Source organism: Anoplopoma fimbria, chromosome 5 (assembly GCF_027596085.1).
Source record: "Anoplopoma fimbria isolate UVic2021 breed Golden Eagle Sablefish chromosome 5, Afim_UVic_2022, whole genome shotgun sequence".
Classification (NCBI taxonomy): domain Eukaryota; kingdom Metazoa; phylum Chordata; class Actinopteri; order Perciformes; family Anoplopomatidae; genus Anoplopoma; species Anoplopoma fimbria.
Genome location: NC_072453.1, coordinates 18,502,828 through 18,525,410, shown reverse-complemented (window position 1 = coordinate 18,525,410; position 22,583 = coordinate 18,502,828). Strand labels below are relative to the sequence as shown.

General features: G+C 42.6%; 1 protein-coding gene across 1 annotated transcript; it reads left to right on the top strand.

Annotated features, from left to right (window-relative positions):
- The first annotated feature begins 671 nt into the window (after positions 1-671).
- Positions 672-20,126, top strand: ppm1bb (protein phosphatase, Mg2+/Mn2+ dependent, 1Bb). The gene is given in 10 exon segments (XM_054598604.1): positions 672-1,035; positions 10,755-11,597; positions 13,813-13,930; positions 14,569-14,680; positions 15,636-15,693; positions 17,520-17,528; positions 17,530-17,611; positions 17,614-17,661; positions 17,664-17,759; positions 17,762-20,126. Coding segments are annotated over 9 exon segments (1,431 nt in total). The 5' UTR covers positions 672-1,035; positions 10,755-10,766; the 3' UTR covers positions 17,839-20,126.
- Positions 20,127-22,583: the final 2,457 nt, after the last annotated feature.

The following is a 22,583-nucleotide window of genomic DNA, read 5'->3' as shown; positions in this document are numbered from 1 at the left end:
CACCATACTTATTGTATTAGATAAGATAAGATAAGATAAGATAAGATAAGATAAGATAAGATAAGATAAGATAATCCTGTATTAGACATTTACAGGATTACAGCAGCAGAGGTTATAATGCAAACAAGAGACATAGTAAATAAAAAAACAAGATCAAAACAAGTATTATAAATCAGTAAATAAGCAATAAAACCCTATGTCTTAAGATGTCTTTCTCCTGTGAGGACATGTATCTCATGTGTTGGTAAACAAATATAGTTTAATATTATATTTAAGTGTCATTTCCTCATAATAGCTTTATTCTAGTGAATCACACTGCTGCTGGACTCCAATGAATCAGGCGGCGCTTGTTATTCACTCCGGGGGCACCCGTGCGTGTGGAGACACACACATACAAAGGCTACTGAAGCATCAAGCCGGCTGTGGTTTCATTGCTGCTCCCAGCCTGGTCCCAGTGTCTCACATCCAACACAGAACCGAGCGCTCCTTCTACGTACACGCCAGACCCCGCCAGACCCCGCGTCCGCCAGCCTCCGCGGTGCTCTATTCCAACAACCCCCCTCCTCCCCCAGCGCGTCATAGAGCTCCTGCTCGCGGACCAATGGGAGCGCAGGAGGCATGCTCTGACGGACAGGAGGATCAGCCAATCAGGAGCTAGGAGCTGTAACCAATCAGCGAACACGTGCCAAGAATAACACCTTCTCTTGTTCAGCACCCACAGTGGAGGATAGCTGAGCAGCGTGAGGACGGCACCGACAGCACCGACGGCACCGACACCACCGACACCACCGACCTGAGAGCGGCTCACCTGGCGTCCAACATGCGTCAGAACCAACGCTGTGCTCGCAGGGAACCACCGACACCGACGCAGCTCTGAGCCGCGACAGGGAAACAGCAGCACGGCTAGCTTAGCTTTAGCTTAGCTTAGCTCCCGTTAGCTCCCGTTAGCTACAGGCTAGCTGCAGGCTACCGACGGCTCCGCGCTCAGCAGCACCCAGCACGACGTCGGCTCCGACCCCGCCGCGGCAGGACGACGTAAGTGTGACGCTAGCGCCGGTTAGCGTGAGGAAGCTAGCAGGCTAGCTAGCGTTAGCTCATGTCAACACAGCGGGCCTTCCCGCAGAGGGAGCTAGCCTAGCATGTAGCATGTAGCCGTGACGAGCTAATGACAGCTTAGCGGACTTGGTCATGTGTGTGTGTCAGTGGTTAGCTCTGCTATGCTAGTTAGCTCTGCTATGCTAGTTAGCTGATGCTAGTTAGCTGTGCGATGCTAGCGCCGCGCTGTGACGTCATGTTTAAACAGTCTCACACGTTACTCGTTGAATAGAGTGAAGCTAATGCTACATGCTAGTGTGACAGTAGCATGCTAACCAGGGAGCTAACGCTGTGTGTGTGACACCTACTGACACCTACTGACATCTATCTACTGACATCTACTGACATCTATCTACTGACATCTATCTACTGACATCTACTGACATCTATCTACTGACATCTATCTACTGACACCTACTGACATCTATCTACTGACACCTACTGACATCTATCTACTGACACCTACTGACATCTATCTACTGACATCTATCTACTGACACCTACTGACATCTATCTACTGACATCTACCTACTGACATCTATCTACTGACATCTATCTACTGACACCTACTGACATCTATCTACTGACATCTACCTACTGACTATCTACTGACATCTATCTACTGACATCTATCTACTGACATCTATCTACTGACATCTACTGACATCTATCTACTGACATCTATCTACTGACATCTATCTACTGACATCTATCTACTGACATCTACCTACTGACATCTATCTACTGACATCTACTGACATCTATCTACTGACACCTACTGACATCTATCTACTGACATCTATCTACTGACACCTACTGACATCTATCTACTGACATCTATCTACTGACATCTACTGACATCTATCTACTGACACCTACTGACATCTATCTACTGACATCTACTGACATCTATCTACTGACATCTATCTACTGACATCTATTGACATCTACCTACTGACATCTATCTACTGACATCTACTGACATCTATCTACTGACATCTACTGACATCTATCTACTGACATCTACTGACATCTATCTACTGACATCTATCTACTGACATCTACTGACATCTATCTACTGACATCTATCTACTGACATCTACTGACATCTACTGACATCTATCTACTGACATCTACTGACATTTACTGACATCTATCTACTGACATCTATCTCCTGACATCTATCTACTGACATCTCCTGACATCTATCTACTGACATCTATCTCCTGACATCTATCTACTGACATCTATCTACTGACATCTATCTCCTGACATCTCCTGACATCTATCTACTGACATCTATCTACTGACATCTATCTACTGACAACTCCTGACATCTACAGACATCTACTGACATCTATCTCCTGAAATCTCCTGACATCTACTGACATCTATCTACTGACATCTATCTCCTGACATCTATCTACTGACATCTCCTGACATCCTGTTTAAAATACGTAACATTGACTTGTATATTATAGTTACGTTAAATAACATTAAATAGCACAACTGCTTTTTTAAAAACACTCATGAAATAAAAGAGAACTGAACATTTATCAATAATAAATAAAGGTGTATTAATACATCATCAGCTACGCCTGCTGTAGTTTAAACTGTTCACTGCCTCAGAGGCAGATGTCCGTTCCAGCTTTGTGATTAGCGCCTCAGTAGACGTAAACTCAACGTAGCCGGTGTCTGTGCTGCATCAGCGCTCTGACCTGTAGATTATATTGCATTTATTCCAGGCTGTGGGGGGGGCAGGTCCAGAGGCTCGGCCGTAAGCATGGGCCTGGCTGGTAACTTCACTTTAGATATATACGGCAGCACAGGCCCATATTTTACCATTCATGAGAAGGATTTATAAATAAAGTTAGCCGTTCAATTTGGGTTTCCATTGTTGTTGTTGTTGTTTTCTTGTTTTAAGTGCTCCTTGTTTTCAATAACCTAGAATGCTGTTCTATTGATCAATATTTCAATTAATTATTTGTGATGTGATCCACTACAGAAAGTCACCTTTTCTATCAACTCCGTCAGTAAACGTTTCAATCATCTCTGCTATTTATTTTTATTTTTTCTAATATTGCAATATGAATTTCTGGAAGTTTTTACGCAACCAGGGCTTATTCCCACTTTGACTGAGCTCATAAACAAATGTTTTCCTTACGCTTTCAAAATGATTCAGGTTCTACTCTGACTTTCCTTATTAATGAGCAAGCACTCCCACCAGCAAAGCATAGTGTGTGTGTGTGTGTGTGTGTACCAACTTTGATATCCTTTTTATTACCTTTACAATTTGAGATTTTCTTTATGATCGTATATGATTAAGCCATTCTGAACATTCAAGCCTTACCTAAGACTCCTGATAAACTCATTTCATCATCTATTTTGTATCGTTCAGAATTGAATTGTGACCTAGCAGCCACCCTGCTCACCTTCACCAGTATCAGATTGCGATAAGGTGCACAGGTGACCAGTGTGACATCACTTGGTGTTGGGCTTGTGCCCTATGTGCCAGATACGGGAGGATTTCAAGAGCTGATAATCTTATCTGAGTCAGCAGTCACTGAGTAAAGACTGAGGAGCAGATGAAACACGGTGTGAGTAGCAGATGCAGACAGTCAACAAGCTTGTTTTAGAGTTTGACGGACCCTAAAGGTCTTGGCTGTGTTCTGATGGAACTTTAGGGGTCACAACAGGCTTTTAAAAAAAGCAAACCACCAAAAAGAGAGAATTCTCACCGTGACATGCCAGTTTCACAGTTGTGTAAATCAGTCGGACTGCTCATGTATGTTATTCAGTTACAGTGAGAAGTACTTTTACCATTATTAAAGATATATACCTAAATATTTGAACTGGTGTAACAGGTGTATTTTTGCCATTAATGCTGTTGCTCTGATAATAAGTGGTCTAGCTTCATACTGGGGTCATTTGTACATTTGAGAACAATGTTCTTTATGTTGCACTAACACATCAGACGTAGAGATGAGATGGACCATGTGTGGTAGAGCTGCAACGGTTATCGATTATTCTACTTGTCAATGAAAACGATAGTTGGCAGCTATTTCTATAACTGTTTCATTGATTTAAGTATTTCCTTCAAGCAGAAAATCACAGGTTTGAGTTTCCAAGTTTTCTCTGATTGTAAACTAAATATCTTTGTTTTTTGCTGTTGGTCGGACAAACAAGACATTTGTAGACATCACCATAGAGTCTGAGACTCTGTGATATTCATACTTTGTGATGATTAACAATATGGCTGGGTTTCTTGATGGTATCTTAGTGCCCTAGATACTCTTTGTTGTAGTTTGTAAGTCACTTGTGAAGGAAGCTGCTCTTGGTTTAAAGAAGATTTTAGGAAACTGCTGTTGAATTGTATTTCTTCTCGAATGGAGTCCAGACTCAGAGAGAGAAAAGCTTTAGTTACAAACTGTGTTCCATTGCCTCTAGTGCTGAAACAGTTAGTGGATTAATTTATTAGTCAACCTGCAGAAAATGGAACATGTTCCGTAACATGTTCTGATTCTAGCCTCTCAAATATGACGTTTTGCAGCTTTTCTGTGTTTTATTGTATTTAAAATGTAATATCTTTGTGTTTTGAAGTTTGTGTCGGACAACGCAAGACATTTAAAGATGACAACTTTGACCTTGTGATGGGCCTTTAAACCATGTCATAGACGCAATGGATAACCCGTTAATGAAATATAAAGAACATATTGATAAAGAACAGAATCATTAGTTGCAGCTATAATTGACTGTTGTATGTTGACTTTGAGAGTCTCACTTGGTTGTAAAGCTGCACTCACACCAATCAGGCATTGAGTGTCCCATTGATTGGTCACATGATTGGTTACATGATTGGACACACAGCGTGACGCCGGGATGCTTTTCTGCATTTTCTTCTGTTTAACTTTCTTCTCCCGGCGATTGCGTGTTTCTCAGCATTCCCCGCTGTCCACACCGTCCCAGCCCAAACACTCTACCCACATTCACATGAAGGAAATGACCAGGGGGGGTTGCGTTTACCCAATATTTTCTGTCAATGATTGAGTTTTTTTAACAATGACGTTGAAATCTGAAGGCGGGTCCGTCTGGAGGCCTTGGAGTGAGTCCGTGACCGCTTAGGGTCACAGAGCGGTGCATGGGGGAGCGCGTGCTGCGTGGTTAGCTCTCGGTTAAGCGAGTGCTTGCAGGATTTGAAAATCCAACGTTTACAGAGTCTGGTGAGAACCGTCTCCAGTGTGGCAGCAGAGCACGGGTTCATCCTTCTGAACATCAGAAAGTCTGTTGACTGTTTGAGGCAAATACAGAAAAAGAAAATCATTCATCTGCTTATTGTCTGTTGACATGAAAAGTGGTCGCACGGTTGGTGACATGTCACTTTTTTCCCCACAAACTTGTCACCTCACCCTCATGAAGTAAAAATCTTATTGAATGTCACAGGAAAACAGAGCAGGTGTTAAGGAGTTACTTCCATTGACTGGTTTGATCCAGCAGTTTTATGTTCGACCTTGGAAGCACTCTGCAGCAGATTAGTGGACAAAGGGGAGATGAAGAAATGGAGGGTCAATAAAGTATGTTGAAGTGCTGCATCTTGGATCCGTGCAACTGTCTTTGTTCTGCGTGTAATAAAAGAAACGTAAAAAGGGAGGCAAGGTCAGAGAATCTGTAAATTGGTGTCAGCAGTTAAGATAAAAAAAGCCAGAGTTAAATATGTAACACTAAAGGGTTTAAGGTGTCTGGATAGACCCAATATGAAGGTGTGGTTGAAGAAGTCATTATGGTTTCACAGGGGCCAAACTTCACAATGAGCGTTGTCCCAGTACAGCGCGTCCTGCTCCAAAGTCCATATTTCAAGAGTGAATACGTCATAACAGTTCGACGAGGCTGTCCCATTCCAGAGGCTTCTCCAAATGCGGCAGTGAAATGTGACCCGGTGTATCCTCTGCAGTGCTCGCTCACTATCCTACAACCCACTCTGGGTCGGTTAGCTTAGTGATGCATTAATGTGGTCCTCCTCACCTCGTAAATATGGGGAAATATCACATGTTTGTCTCATATTTATCAGGTATCGTCCCTCATGTGGTCATCTATTGCTGAGTCCATCACGTAGACTGATGTTGATTATCTCTGGATGTTGAAGACGGATACTTACACTAACTTTAACGCCTACGTAGTTTGCCAGTTGTCTAGCTTGTGTTGTGGGGAAATGTTGCAACTTTCACTGTCAACTCAAGTATCATGGAACTATTTTTGCTGATATCTGTCAAATTGTTGGGAAAACAGCCTCTGATGTGGGTTCGTTTCACAAGGACACATCTCAATATGGCGTAGTTATAACAATCATTGTTTTCTTTTGCATATCTTGAGAGTTTATAATTACAATTATTCCCATGTAGGGATTTGTTATAAAAAGACCATTGAGACCATGAACTTCATTTTCATTTTTTGCAAGCCTTGTATTCCCACCAGCAGGTTATTCAGTCTTAAATGACTACTCTGATACAGTCCAATACTGTAAAATTGGAATTTTGAGCTGGAGACGTATGTAGCACGAGCTGGGAGAGGGCAGTGGGTTGGCGGGTCTCTGTTAGCCCTGTGTGACCACATTGCTCAGCCTTTAGCGCACCATGTCCAGTCCTTCGGCAGCAAGCCTCCCAGCATGTGACTGAAAGAATAATAATAGAGATTTAGTTAAGTAAAATTAAATTCATTGAGCTGAGGCCTGTGGCTTTTACTTTCCACTTACCCTCCAAAACCTCAGTTGGTTATCGGAGCAGCTGATACCGGCTCAGTCCAGAAAAGATGTCTAGCCGTCTGTTAAAACATGACTAAATGGTTGCAAGAAGAAGTCTGATTATCAAGGAGTTTATGAGAAAGTGACCCTACTTCTTAACTTGATAAACATTGTAAACATGAGTTTATGGTCTCAATCAATAGTTGCAGGTCTTCTTCTATATGCAGCACGATGTTCATTTACTTCATTATGGTCCCATTTTGAGTAAAATAGACAATAAAGCAGGGTACTCTCTCACAACTTTAACCTTTTCACAGCTCCACCCTCTCTTGTCACTTGATTGCGAGCTCGAGGCTTCAAAACCGTAGACGTCATAGTGACTATCACTTCTTAAATAAAGTCTTAGGGTTGGACAGGGCGTCATTTTAAACTGTATTTGCTGATTTGGCATGATAAACATTGTTTCCCTATTAGGGCTATTATTGGCTCAGTTGTTTATCCAGCCGTGGAAACAGTTATTCACAAAAGCAAAACCGAGCCAATTCAACAACATTTTAGATGTGGCTATCAGCTTAAAGGTCTAGAATTTCCTGGGAAATACTTAAATTCCATTATTTTAAGCTAAGGTCTCTCAGACTGCATTCAAATCAAAATCAAATAACCATCGTCCCAAGCTGTTGAGTTATGGCGTTGTCTTGAGATTCAGGTCCTCCAGGGTGAGTCTGTGTGTTGCACCATACAGAATGAATGCATGGATACTTGCATGATGAGGGGAAGCTGTGTGTGAACCGTGCTTCCAGGATAGCACTACTGTTTTGATGGACTGCTCCTGCTCTCTGAGTGGCTCTCCGCAGCATTATGTAATCCCGACCTTCCACTTCCCTCTTCGTAGCCAGTGGTTTTTTTGGCAGACATGTGCGTCTTAGCATGAGGGGGTGTTGGTTTCAACTTGTGGTTACAGCCCGGGTGACAGCAGTTTTGAGGGGGTTAAGTGGTTGAGAGTTCCTGGTTTCAGTCTGATGTCTCAATGGAGATATTTTCTTGTTCTGTGTGTGTGTGTCTCTGTGTGTGTGTGTGTGTGTGTGTGTGTGTGTGTGTGTGTGTGTGTGTGTGTGTGTGTGTGTGTGTGTGTGTCTGTGTGTGTGTGTGTGTGTGTGTGTGTGTGTGTGTGTGTGTGTGTGTGTGTGTGTGTGTGTGTGTGTTGTTTTGTGTTTTCTTTCTTTCCAGCTGTCTATTGTAACATTGTCTGCCAGATAAATCTCATAGTATCAGCATGTGTTCTTTCAGTCTGCATGTCTCCTTTCAGGGTCTGGCCGCTGCGTCTGCTTTAATGGATGGATGATGCAACGACTCTTTCCTCTCTCTACCAAGCGACTGACTGAGAGAGTGTGTGTCTTTCAGAGAGAGAGAGGGGGATGTCGCTGAATGAAGCTTAGCCTGGATGTTTGCCCTGCAGGGTGGGTGGTTGCTAGGCGACGGCAGTGTGTTTGTTTTATTTTTAGAGCGAATCACTGCTGGTGAACATAACAGATTTCTCTTTCTCTCGCACACACGTGTGAATGTTACCATACATGAACATATAGGCTGGTTGGGTGGAGAGGGCTGGATGGAGGGAATCCTGTTGACACCATCATGGAGCAGGAAAAGCATTAGAGATGTGAACAGTGGCCCACTGCCCCACCCTGAACATGAAATCCAAACCGGCCTGTCGTATTTATAGCGCGCCTTTCTCTCGCACATAGACTGTGACACTCACTGCACACATGCGCAGAGCAGACACAAACACGCACACACATACATGTTCCCTCTGAAACCAGCTGTAGTCACTCCTCGCATGTACCAGCCTTTTTTGGGCACATGCCTGTCATGCCGAGTGTGCGCTCACGTGGGAGGCGACACCGAGTGGGAAATCAATATGTTTAGAAAAGACGTGCTCAGGGCCCTTTACGATTTTTATTGATTTCTAGATCTCATGAGCGCTGCAGTAGTAAAGCAGTAAATACTGTAAGTAGCTCCATACTGCTGACATTTGGAGAATCATTGATTGGTATGCTGGGAAAATATAGTGCAGGTCAAAAATGCCAAAGATATGGCGGAGGGCGGTTGAGCTTGAGGTGGTGGTAGTGTCCTCACTAACCCTAACCCAAAATAATGAAACATTTAGAAAAATAAAAACATATTCTATTTGTATATAAGAAGCAGGTAGGATATTCTCATAAGCACAGATTCTCACAGTCCAAGGTGTTGTCTTTAAATGTCTTGCTTTGTCAGTCCAAAACAAAAGATATTTGTTTTATAATCATATAAAACAAAAATCACATTTTAGCGTAAATAAATTCAATTTGCTTCATCAATGATCAAAATAGTTGATTCAACTAATTGATTAGTCGACTAATCATCGCAACTCTAGATTAAATATTATAGAAATGTTATTTATATATTCTTCTGTACTCCATTCAACACATTTTCTTTTCACTCAGCAACCAAATCATTCATACCTTCAAACATTCTGGAAAGTCTTCTCTCCCCTTCATGCCTCTCTGATTTATCACTTAGCTCCGTTAGCTTGTAGCTTGCAACAAAACAGTGAAGGGTCATCCAGTAAAAAAAATTGCCGGACCACAATGCAAAGCACAGCGGTAATCAATCACATACATGGAAGTGCACATTCCTCACAGATCACTCTGTCACATGGATGCCGTATATTTTATATACATTTCTAGAGTTTCCGTTTGCGAGCGCCTCAATGAAGGAAAAATCGATTTCTAGCATAATATCTTTCTATGGCAGTAAAATAGCTCCTCGTGATATTTATACATCGCTGTGGAGTGTTTTGGCGCCTGGACTCAGGGATGGACAGCTAATGGATCTGTTTCTAAAACGGGACTTCCTGGATTGCATTTGATTGTCTCACAGTACCTGATCCAACACGGAATGTTTTAACACACTAACACTCAGGAGGGCCAACCTTTACCAACGTTTAGGTAGAGGCAGGGAACAAAAACATGAACCAGGTGAGAGTTTCACACCCTGCTGATTCAGTGATGTCACACTCTGAAGTTAACTAATGGCATTAGGCACCTTGTGTTCAGAGGGGAAGAGGTGTGTGCTGCTGCAGTGTAATCCTGAGCCCTGTGGGTCCTCCTCGGCCATCTTTGTCTTGTCAGGATCTCTGGCTCTCACCATCCTGAGTAATTAAAAGCACTCTGTAATCACAGGACGAAGCAGCCCACTGAACCACTGACACCAAAAACAGCCGATTCACAGAGAGCTTTATTGGAAAAGATATAGAATATAATGTGATCTGACAATGGGAGGGAGTTTTGCTTGATGTGAGAGTCATTAAAAGCTTGTTATATGTTATGTTAAAAATAGTCTGGACTTAATTTGTTCTATTTATGTAAATCTTGAATACATACAAAATCAAGTTAACAGTTTTATTGGGATGCTTCTGTCCGTCCCTCTTTGAATTATTTCTATACAGTAAATGATTAACAAAATTAACTAAACGCATTAAAAAAAATGAAAAATCTAATAATGATATTGCCTGTATACTAATTGTAGCCCAACCTGAGGCTGACATCTGATTACAATATATTGACTTTCTTTTTTTTTTTTTTAACATAAACATTATTGATAAGGATCCTTTAGATTAGTTTATTAAAGAATTGGGATACTGCTTCATACTAAGAGCAACATTTTAAAGTTACTATGTAATGGTGCATTGTTTCTAAAAGACATCAAACCTAAATGAACATTTCTGTAACTTCTTGTTACTTATGGGCCAACATATACACAGCAATCCTCAGTCTTTATGGTGTTGTAGCGCATGAGGATAAAGTGTCTGAATTGAGAAATCAATGATCTTGATGGTGTTATCTTAATGCCATGTTTCTCTCTTCTCTTCCTCTTGGTCCATCTCCAGCTATAGGCAGCAATGGGTGCATTCCTGGACAAGCCGAAGACGGAGAAGCATAGCTCCCACGGTGAGGGCAACGGGCTGCGCTATGGCCTGAGCTCCATGCAGGGCTGGCGGGTGGAGATGGAGGACGCCCACACAGCTGTGGTGGGCCTCCCCCATGGACTCACCGACTGGTCCTTCTTTGCCGTCTACGATGGCCACGCAGGCTCCCGGGTGGCCAACTACTGCTCCGGCCACTTGCTGGAACACATCTTGTCAGGAGGGGCCGACTTCAGTTCAGGATCCGGCTCCGTGGAGGGAGTGAAGGACGGCATCCGCTCGGGCTTCCTGAACATTGACGAGTACATGCGCAGCTTCTCCGACCTGCGGCAGGGCCTGGACCGCAGCGGATCCACCGCCGTGTGCGTGTTGCTCAGCCCGAGCCACCTCTACTTCATTAACTGCGGCGACTCGCGGGCCGTGCTGAGTCGAGACACCAAGGTGGGCTTCTCCACCCAGGACCACAAGCCCTGCAACCCCCGTGAAAAGGAGCGCATCCAGAACGCTGGAGGCTCGGTCATGATCCAGAGGGTAAACGGCTCCCTGGCTGTGTCCCGGGCCCTGGGGGACTACGACTACAAATGTGTGGATGGTAAGGGCCCCACGGAGCAGCTGGTGAGCCCCGAGCCAGAGGTGTGTGTGTTGGAGCGGGCGGCCGAAGAAGACGAGTTCGTGGTGCTGGCGTGTGATGGAATCTGGGATGTCATGTCCAACGAGGAGCTGTGTGAGTTTGTCCGCTCACGACTCCTGGTGTGTGATGACCTGGAGAAGGTCTGTAACTCGGTGGTGGACACCTGTCTGCATAAGGTGAGCTTTTCTTTCTCTCATATGCAAACACTGGAGGTGAACGTGTACACGTAGCTGCCTGCTGTTCAGCTCCTCCCACAGACATAGAACATGAATTTAATTCAAATGTAAGAAAGTTAGAAAATAGATTTTACTGCAGTATTTTTGAATATTAATGAAGATAAGATCATCCTGGTTACTGACACAAATTAATGTATCAATACATTCACTAGTGTATTGATAAAGTCGTGGTAATGAGGTTTTAGGATTGTTTTATCAAATGCATTTCTCATCAGTCTTGCCTTTTTAGAATAAAGAAAAGAAAAGTATTTTTCTTGCCGATAATATACAAACAATTAAATATACTGAAATCAATTATATAAAACTGCATCACAAGATAACAAAATGATCTAATGTTTCTTTAATCAAACTTAACATCTCACAGTGAGAGATCATATAAAAACAGATGATGAATCGTTTTCTCTCTGCCCATTGGCCTTCTCAACTATTGACCCAAGAAAACTTGGCTGAATTTATCCACTGCTCCACATGTGTGACTTTTGCCTGCCATATATCACCTAGTTTGTTTCTTGAGCACTCCAAGAACCAACGAGTGCCCAGCAGCTGGTTATTTTTATCTTCCTTCATGGGTCATCTCAAGTAACAGCAGCACGCTGTCATAAATCTCCTCCACTGCCTTTTGTGATGTCACTCTGTACACTTACAGAAAGTTACTAATGAGTTGATTATTTGTCTGATAATACTGGTTTAACATTAAACAAGAAAACCTAAGGGATCAATTGGTACCAGCAAATTCATGCTAGCTTGTCGGGAAGTAGACTAAATATCTCTCTGAACTAGCATGGCCATATCCACAGGGTTCCTATGACCTCTCACCTCAAGATATCTGAATGAAATGGGTTCTATGGGGACCCACAAGTCTCCCCTTTAAATACATATCACCTTTATGCTAATCCCACGCAGTTTGGGGCAAAAAAACATTCATTTTCTTGTATGCAGTAGAAATGTGTCATTTGTTCCTATTCTAAAAATGTCTTTTGCAATCTGGGGTCAATAAACAGTTTTGGAATTGCATAAATTGGGAATGACAGGACTTTTTCCACAGTATTCCTCAAGGTTTTGGTGTTTAAATGTTGTATGTTAGAGGGATTTTTTACTATTTCATATCACTTCTTGAGTTGTCAAAAACGATTTGGCACAAAATCTGTGTAAAAATGGTATCAACTCCCAAAAACAGTTTATATAACAATTATTATAGCATTTTTCTGTATTGGAGGAAACCAAATGTAAGATATGTTTAACGTGCAGAGCTGTTGGCTTGTCTGCTGGTGTCTCAAAGTCACAACCTCATTTTATAAACTCGGCAATGGCTCAAGAACAATCAGTGTTTACTGTAAAGATGTGGAGTTCACATCCAGTGTTACTCACCACAACTCTGTGTGTGTACTTGAAATCCAACAAACATGGGGAAGGCATTGTCTTCATTAAACATTTGTAAAGCCTTTTTATTTATTTTTTAAACCTGCATTGTTTACATCCATGTTTTCACATTGCTGCATATCTTGGCTGTTTCTGCCATTTGTAGACCAGCAGAATAATTTGAATCGTTGTCAGGACCGTGTGTTTCTTCAGCCATGCGCTTGAAAACCAAGAAAACAAGAGACAGTCATTGAGAAACTGCTCCGTAGTGAGACTAGAGATCCAAAACGTTTCATGAAACTCCACCTGTAAAATGTTGTGAGCTCAGTTCAAACATTAATAATAAAGCCCCACATACAAATCAAACATTTTGATGCATCAGCTGATATTCGCTAATCGCAGATTGATTGATCTCATCATATAACTCCAGCTATAGATGACAAGAAATTGAAAACAGAAATGCAAAAGAGAGTTTTTGAAACAGTGGCAAGTTTATTTCTTTTAGGAAACCATTTTATTTATGCTATAGGTCTTGTAAAGAACTTTATATCGGCTGATATATCATTCTGTAACCACAGTTATTAACCTGATGTTACTTCCAGCTTCTGTCATTCATTTGTTGTTTTCCTGCACGTTTTGCATATATTTGTATTAACAGGGAAAGCCGGGAATTTATTTTAAACATGAATTCGGAACATTTTGATTCCAAAAACCCCTGTATAATTCCCAACTACAACATTAACGTCCCACATAAACGTCCTCCTTATCCTTCTGTCTTTCTTCCTTCGTCCTGCAGGGGAGCAGGGACAATATGAGTGTGGTGGTGGTGTGTTTACCCGGAGCGCCCAAGATCTCAGAGGAGGCTGTGAAGAAAGAAGAGGAATTGGATAAGTACCTGGAGACCCGTGTTGAGGGTCAGCACACGCAACACACGTGCACACGCAACACACGTGCACACGCAACACACGTGCACACGCAACACCTTCATGCATACGAACAAGAAAGACACTCGATATGTTTTTATCATCATCACTGTAAACTCAAAGATTTTTAAAGTGCAATAGTCTTGATCATTAGTTTCAGTGCTTTTTGAGGAAAAACATATGAAACTTTATATGTTTTTAGCTGTTCATCTTTCACCGGCTGTCACGCTGTATTTCGAACCTTGTGGTAGATTTTCATAAACATTTAATTTTCCAGTGTTACATTTCTATACTGTTCTTTGTGAAACAAGTGGCCACATACTGTGTTCAGTTTCTGTGTACATAACCAGGGCAAAAAAAACATTCTTTAGGTAGTACAAATATTGGAAATCAGTCACACACACACACACACACACACACACACACACACACACACACACACACACACACACACACACACACACACACACACACACACACACTGATTTTTCCACTTCTATGGTTGTTTTCTCAGCCTCTGCAGAGAAAGTTGGTGGTCTAACCCTTAAAACTCATAATATAAGAAACTATAAACTTCACTCAGTGTGCAACACGACCTCTCACAAGCCCCCGGTCCTCTTTGTGTTTAGAGCTACTGGGGAACTGTGGGGAGGCGGGAGTCCCTGACCTGGTGTCTGTCCTGAGGAGCATCGCCACAGAGAACATCCCCAACCTTCCACCTGGCGGAGGCCTGGCCAGCAAGTAAATACACCGCCTGGAACAACATCTGACTGCATTCACACACAGAGACGTGCTGTTAAATGTTATTGGACTTATATTCTCATACGTTATGTTGTAATGGCTCAGAAACCTGTTGTTACAGCACTTCTTTTAAGCATAGTTACAAAGTGCTTTAAAAAGGGATATGAGCAAAAGAAATAAAAATATACAGCAAAATCTTTTTTAATCATTGCAAATATTTATTTTCACAGTATTGTTGTATTTTCATTGTATTGTTAAGCACCTTGTATTGCAATTTTGCACGAAAGGCGCTATATAAATAAAATTTGATTTGATTTGATTAAAATAAAAATACTATCGAAGATTATTTAATTTCGCAATAACTTAAATTGTGTGTTTTTATACACTTAACCACTATAGATGACAATATCAAAGTAAACATAGAGCTGAAACAATTAGTAACGAAAACATTGCAACAGATAAAATTGCCTTTATCAATGACAATAAAATCATCTGAAACAATTTCCATTGATGAAACTTCTCTATATATGCGAATGTTTCACTTTCCCTTGTTTTATATTCTAGCAGACTTCTCTGTTGCTCAGACCAAACGAGCCATTTAAAGTATTTCCCACAGTTTCATAACATCTTATAGATGATTACACAATAAAATAATCAGCGGTTTAATTGATTATGAAAATGGCAAAGCAGGTTCACCCCTAGGCTGTTGTCTGTTCTCCCAATCGGGCCGCACTTACAAACATGCAGATAACACTCCTCCAAACACTTAGGCGTACTCTTTCATAAAGAGATTATGTTCTCTCTTTATGCCTCAATAGCGGATACCCAAGTATCGACTCAGTTCTTTCTTAGTTCCATTAAAATGTTAATCAATATACATTTGCAGAGAATGAACAGCGAGTGTTTGAGTTGTTCTCCTCTCTGAGCAGCGAGCTGTGTGTTTGTGTGTTTACAGACGGAGCGTGATCGAGGCGGTGTACAACAAGCTGAACCCTCACAGAGAAGAGGAAGGGGTGAGTTGATCACTCTCTGAACCCCTCACCTCTCCAAGCTTTCACCCCCCATCCCCCCCCCACCCCCAACATGTAGACGCACACCAGCCCAGACAAGGACAGTGTGTGAGAATGTGTGTGTGGGCGTTGTGTGTGTGAAAGAGCGTGGAGGATAGACTTGGCAGAATAACCTTGGCAAGCTCGGTGAAACTTTTTTGAATGCAAATTGAAAAGCATTGAAGCGGTGCGTTCAGTTTGGTATTTACCATTGAAATAGTCCACATATACAGAGACAGACCTCCGTGAACCTCTTGAACTCCTCAGCTATGAATGCATGCAAAACCTACAAAATGATTTAACTAGCGTTTCTAAAGATTCCTCCGTACATGTTAGGACATAAAACATACAGCTTTGAATGATAAATGTGTAGTTTTTTACCACAAAAAGATTAAATAACGTATAAATAAGTCCAGAAACCATGAATATGCAGATATACTACCGGATCACGTGAGAGGCCTTCTGCTGCTCAGTGTTCGTACACTGGAGGTTCCACGTTTTTGTATCTACTTACACGTTCATACATGTCTTGAACACAGAGGCAAGGTGAGCACAGACAACCTCTTCAGCAGATGAATGTGAAAACTGTTTTATAGAGCAAAACTACTCGTATCAAATGCCAAGGTGAGGCAACAATAAGAAGAACATGTTTCTGAGTGCAGGGGGACTTAACATATGAAGTTAATTGTTTTATATACAGCACTGATGAGAAGTGACTAGCTGGAGTGTGCAGTGTAAGTAAAAAAAATGTCCTAATAGTGAGGTAAAGTAACCTTTATTATCACATTTGTGGTTCGGCAGTTTGTTTCATTCAGTTACATTATGATGCGTTCAGGCTCTGCTGAGTGAATATTAGTACACGGCCAAGTTAAATTATAACGTATCAGGATGGAAAATGTAGTGTTGGTGAGAAATTTGAATAAATCCAGTAGTTTGGAGATGTTTTTGCATTAATATAAAGTAGATGTTAGAGATGAATTATGAGATTTTTAACTTCCTAACACTAGCAATAAGCATCTTTATAATACATAATTACAACTAGATTTGTATTAATCAATCAAATTATTTGATTATTATTTGAATTGTGTTTTTTTTTTTTTTTTTTTTTTTTTATGAAGAAAGAAAACATCCAAAATTAGAAAAACAGAGTAAAATGATGGTTTACAATAGATCTGTATCTGTCACTATGGATCATCAATGATTGATTGGCAATTAGTATCGGCGGCAAACAAATCAATCAGGGATCTTTAAAAGATCTTCAAAACAAATTCCAGGTTTTGAATCAAGGCTCATAAAAGCACTTTATATAAAATTCATAAGCCGCCTAAGGAGGAAACGTCACATCCATATCACCTTAAAGAAATAATGCCAGGAGCTTAACGTGTTATGCCGTATAAATGTCGAGCTCTTGTCTCTGGGCAGTGTGGGTGCACCCCCCCTCCCCTCCCTCCCACCTACCTACCTACCTGTGTTACACCATCCAGAGAATATCACAAAGGGTTGTTGGTCACAGGGTCAGAGGCAGCGTTTGCATGGGCTTGTCCGACTGGTGCAAGAATGTCCTTCCAATCGTCACTCTAGTGTGTGTGTGTGTGTGTGTGTGTGTGTGTGTGTGTGTGTGTGTGTGTGTGTGTGTGTGTGTGTGTGTGTGTGTGTGTGTGTGTGTGTGTGTGTGTGTGTGTGTGTGTGTGTGTGTGTGTGTGTGTGTGTGTGTGTGTGTGTGTGTGTGTGTGTGTGTGTGAGACCATGGAGCGTGCCTGCAGAGTCTGACCCCTGGCGTGTCACCTCAGGCCTGTGCGGGGGGGAGAGGAGGAGAGTGAGGAGGGAGGTGGCAGCACGGCGGCTCATCTGCTGGAGGCTCTGCGGCAGTTCCGCCTGCACCACCGGGGCAGTACCACTCGGTGCTGGAGGAGTCCCTGGCCACCTACACACTGCGGGGGAGACCACGGTGGAGGGAGCGGCGGAGGGCAGGAGGACCTCGGGCGACGGTGACGGCGGCCAGCGGCAGCCCGCCTCCCCTCCCTCTCCCCCTCGCCCCCGCCTTCACCCGCCACTGCAGAGCCGGAGGCTAGCCAAGATGCTCCCGAGTCCCATCCCTCCTCTGACTGAGCAGCCCGTCCTCACCCCTTCCCCCCGACCCCTAGAGCTCTAGTCAGATGTGCTGTGACCTCTCCTCCTCTTTCCTTACTCACAGAACTTGAATGGACACATCGGCCTCTTCCGGCTCTATCATGGTCTGCGTCTACAGCTACCACTTTCATTCATCAATATTTTAGCAATGCAATGGAAATAAAAACGGCCCTTCTGTCTGTTCAAGTTCTGTCTCCAAGCCACACACATATATACCTTTAACCCTAATAAGGACGCTTCCTTTTGTTTCCCCTGTCTCCTCTGACCACCTCGGCTTGGATTCCCAAACCACTTTTACCACCTGACCACCAGACACCACCTGACCACCAGACACCACCTGACCACCAGACACCACCTGACCACCAGATACCACCTGACCACCAGACTGATGTTTACAATAGAAAAGAATCAACCGCAAAGTATAGTTAAATGCAAACGTGGCGGGTGAAGCAAAACTGAACCTTGCACTCCATGGCCTACATTTACCAGTATTGGCTTCTGGCTGAATTCCCACTTGAACCCCCCCCTCCCCAACCCCTCCCAGCCCCCCTCCCACACTCGCTTACAGTGGACAAACTTACAAAGAAGAGGAGACCTGCAGCTGTGTCCGACACACTGCACTGTCTCCAGGCCTACTACATCTACAAGCTCAGAACACACTCTTTTGCGTTTCTGTGTGTATGTGTGTGTATGTATGTGTGTGCATGTGTGTCTTCATGTGTTTGAGTGACGGAGAAAGAGACCAATCATCACTACAGAAATGTGTGTTTTTGGTAGTGGGTGATGCTTGACTGTTAGCCTCATTTATCAACAAGTTATTCAAACCAGTCTGGGTTCTGTGTCGGGGGGTTGGTGGGTGTATACTTTGAGCCTCATTTCATTTAAATCATTCCCTCACCAGATAGGCCTAATTCTGCATCACCACATTTTAGTAAGCTGCCTCACAGTCGCCCACAGAGAGGTCGTTAAAAACCAAACTGCTGACACGGCTCAAAATGTCAGAGCATTGAATCCTACTGTAGGCATCCAACATCCAACGTTTCACTCCTGTACAGTTGATTACACCTGGACAACCATGTGTAATAGGTGACGTGGTTGTGTCTGTAATCAGTCCACAGAATAACTGAAGTACTACTGAACCAGGTTTCCATAAAGATCCCGCCGCTGCTGTTAACCGTAGCAGGATGTGTTTCAGCTTGATTCAAATCCCACACACAGTATATTTCATTCCTCACAGGTTATGACATCATCCGTTCAAAACAACACAATCTGAAACTCATCTCTCATTGGGAAAGTTCGATTTCTAACAGACCGAAGCAGCAGTGTTGGTTTTTCTTCTTTGAGAGCAGGAAGGGGGAATGTAAGTCAGTATAAAGCCCATTACCCAACGACCCTGGGAATGCATGCACTGCACTTATCTTTTCAATATCGAAGGCATTTAACTATCGGAGGGGAGGTTATGCTAAACACTGTTGTGTGTGTGTGTGTGCGTGTGTGTGTATGTTTGAGTTGTATTTGTATGCGGTTACGTGGGCCAAATCAGTCCCACACAGTTAAATTTACAAATGAACAAAATAAAGATGATTTGAGGTATAATGCAATGACTTGTGTCGAGTGTATGAGTATCTCTCCCTGCTATCTGACTGTACAGCTGTGTCTCTTGTCTTTTGGTCCCGTCTAATGTGTCAAACCTCGCAAATGTGTAGATCAGGGGTTGTGATTAGGGATACAAAAATGAATTTGGCAAAATAAATCATTAAAATCCCAGATAAAGTGAGGGCTTTTGCAGGATCATTCCCTGAATCTCTTTATTTAATACGCCGTATCTGTTTCTGTTTCTCGTGCTCAGCTTCCCTCCACTGTCAGCTCTTAGCCGCGTTGGTAAATGAACCTCAGCTGCTCAAAGACATTTTAATCTTTCGTCCCCTTTAAAACAATGGCAGCAAAATAAATGCCTGCCGCTGCTTTGCATGGGCTAGAGGAGGGACTCCTTTCTCTCCATTTCTCCCCTGTTTTGCAGTCTGACAGTTGGCCTCGTGATTCTCCGCAAGGTGAGTCATCAGAGGTCTGGGTTCTGGTTGTGTTAATGTGCAGGCTGGTCCAGAATGTCTCCGTCTTTCACTGATCTCCATTCAGTTTGAGTAGATAAAGGAGGGCAGAGAGGTTTGAGTTTACAACTGTGTGCAGTGAAAGACGCAGCAACAAGAAAACAAACTAACACACATGCCTCTCTCTCTCTCTCTCTCTCTCTCTCCTCTCCCCATCTCTTTCTTTCTTTTACTCGCCCAGAGTGCCGGTGAGCTGGAAGACGCCTGGTAGCCTTGACAACGACCCCCGTCTCCTCCTGGTGACCGGTGCATCCGCCCAGAGGAGGAGTGTCTCTCCATTGCGCCATGTCTTTCTCCACTAAAAGAGGACATGTGGTGTGTGTTTGAGTGCGTGAGTGTGCGTATGTTGGTTGTGCATGTGTGTGTGTGTGTGTGTGTTTGCAGCAGTGGGACAAAGACGACAACAACTACACACACACGCATACTGCTTTAAACCTGGAGGAAAACAAAAATCACTCTTCAGAAATGTCAAGATTTTATGAACTGAAGCATTGTGATGGTAGAGATGATTTTTACCATTGAGGTGTTTTTTTTGTTTCCTTTTCTTGAATGTTGACATTGAACACCTGACTTCACAATGACATAAGGACCTATAGTGTGTGCGTATGTTTGTGTGCGAGAGAGAGTTTGTGTGCGCGAGTGTTTTGAGGAGTCCCAAGAGAAGACAGACGCTGGATAAAAAGACTTTCTATGTAACTCTTCTTCTCCTGGACTTTTTTTTCTCTGTGCTCCCGGGTCTGATATTTGCCTAACACCTTTGCTTCTCCCCTCTTAAAAGACACAAACACACACACTCTCTCTAACACACACAGACACGCCATTAAAAAAAGCATAAACACCCCCTCTCCCTCCCTCCCCCACCCACCCCCGATTCCACCTGTGCACGTATGTGATGTGCCACCTTTCGCAGGGCACTGCACGAGGACTTTGGTTCTACATGTACAGCTACCTGGTTTTCTAGTCATGCCGGATGGACAGCCATTGGTTGAGACTGACTGAACCTGAAGGACCTCTGCACTCTGATTGGCTCCTGCTGTGTGAGAAGTGGAAATGATTTGATTTTTTTTTTTTTTTTTTGTTGTTGTTGATACTATTAGGATGATGACGATGATAATCATGATGGGGGAGAAAATGGGAGGTTATCTAGTTCACTGAAGAGCCGAGTGCAAGTGGGACTCATGGAGACGGGGTGGTGGGCGGGGGGGGGGGGGGCTGTTGTATCACTGGTTGGACTTCCTGTAGGAGGAGGGTTAGGGCAGGAGGGTGGTGGGTCAAAACGGGCTTCCCCACCTCCCTCTCCACCATCATGGTTGGGAGGACACATGAGGCGGACTGTCCTGACAGGAAAACATTTTTTTTTAAATTTTTCTTTTTTTTTTTAATGTTGTCCATGAGGTTACTAGCTGCTCGCTACGTAGAGTGAGTGAACTCCCCGTTTTAACCCTGTTCCTGGTTCTCAGACTGCATTGGTAATGTTTGTATTGCTGTTGTTTGATTGCACTCACATTTGATTACAGAAAGCGTCTATATATGAAATAAAATACCTGCCAAGGACCCAGTGGTGGCTGCGTATTTTAATAAGAGGGATCATTTCTGGATGTTTGTGTGGCCTCTTTCAGAGGCCTGCATCACAAAGCACGACCAATCAGATTACTGGAGAGTTCCTGCAGCCTCCCCACATGGACACAAGTGGACTTTAAGGTTTACAATAAAGTGAGTAGTACAGTGTTCATAGGTCGGTACCATCACTTTATTGTTCAATTCCCACGTCTGGGTTTAAAACAGTAGTTTACCACACTGATCATAATTATAGCTGCCAGCTTTTTACATTCCTGAGTGTAAAATAAACATATTTACATTCTTCTACCATCGATTCATCTCAGAATAACTTGAGGGACTTTGTGATGATTGATTAAAAAAAAAAAAAAGTAAATTCACACTTTTAATTGGCTTTTGATTACAAATTCAGTGTTTCCTTCAAATAGACGCCTTATCAAGCATTAACTTGAGTACTCTGCTTTGGCAGCAGAAAGTCTGAATTACTTTTTAACTTTTTATATTCATAATAGTTCATCATGGGATTTAAACGAAACAGAACAAAACTATGAGGATGTCGAAACACTAAACGCTTAAAGAGCTAAATGTTCATTCTTACTGTTATTTACAGCCTTTTGATATTTTTCTATTGTTTCTTCAGTTTATTCTAGTCAGGATGTGTGATTACCTTTAATGCTGGTTTTGAATATCAGATCCCTGATGTTTGACTCAGACTAAGTTGAACTTTCTCAGCTTTTGTCACAACGTTGTTCCTTCATCACAGCTACATTTTATTTATTTAGCAGTTGACATCGGTCCTTTGGTCAGCAGCCTGCTAAAGTGTCTTCAGGCAACATATTCAAGTCCTGTCAGCTCCAGGGATCACCTATGTCGCTGACCTTGACCTTTGACCTCAACAGAGGAGGGAATGTACACACCTTTTCTGTAGGTAGGCAGATGGTAAGGTTTGTAGTTTATTAATCTTTGGGAGAATTGTAGCAGCATACATAAATTGTACAGAGCAGATACTTAAAAATCAAGTTTTAAGTTATGTACAAATACAACAGCAGAGATCTAAGA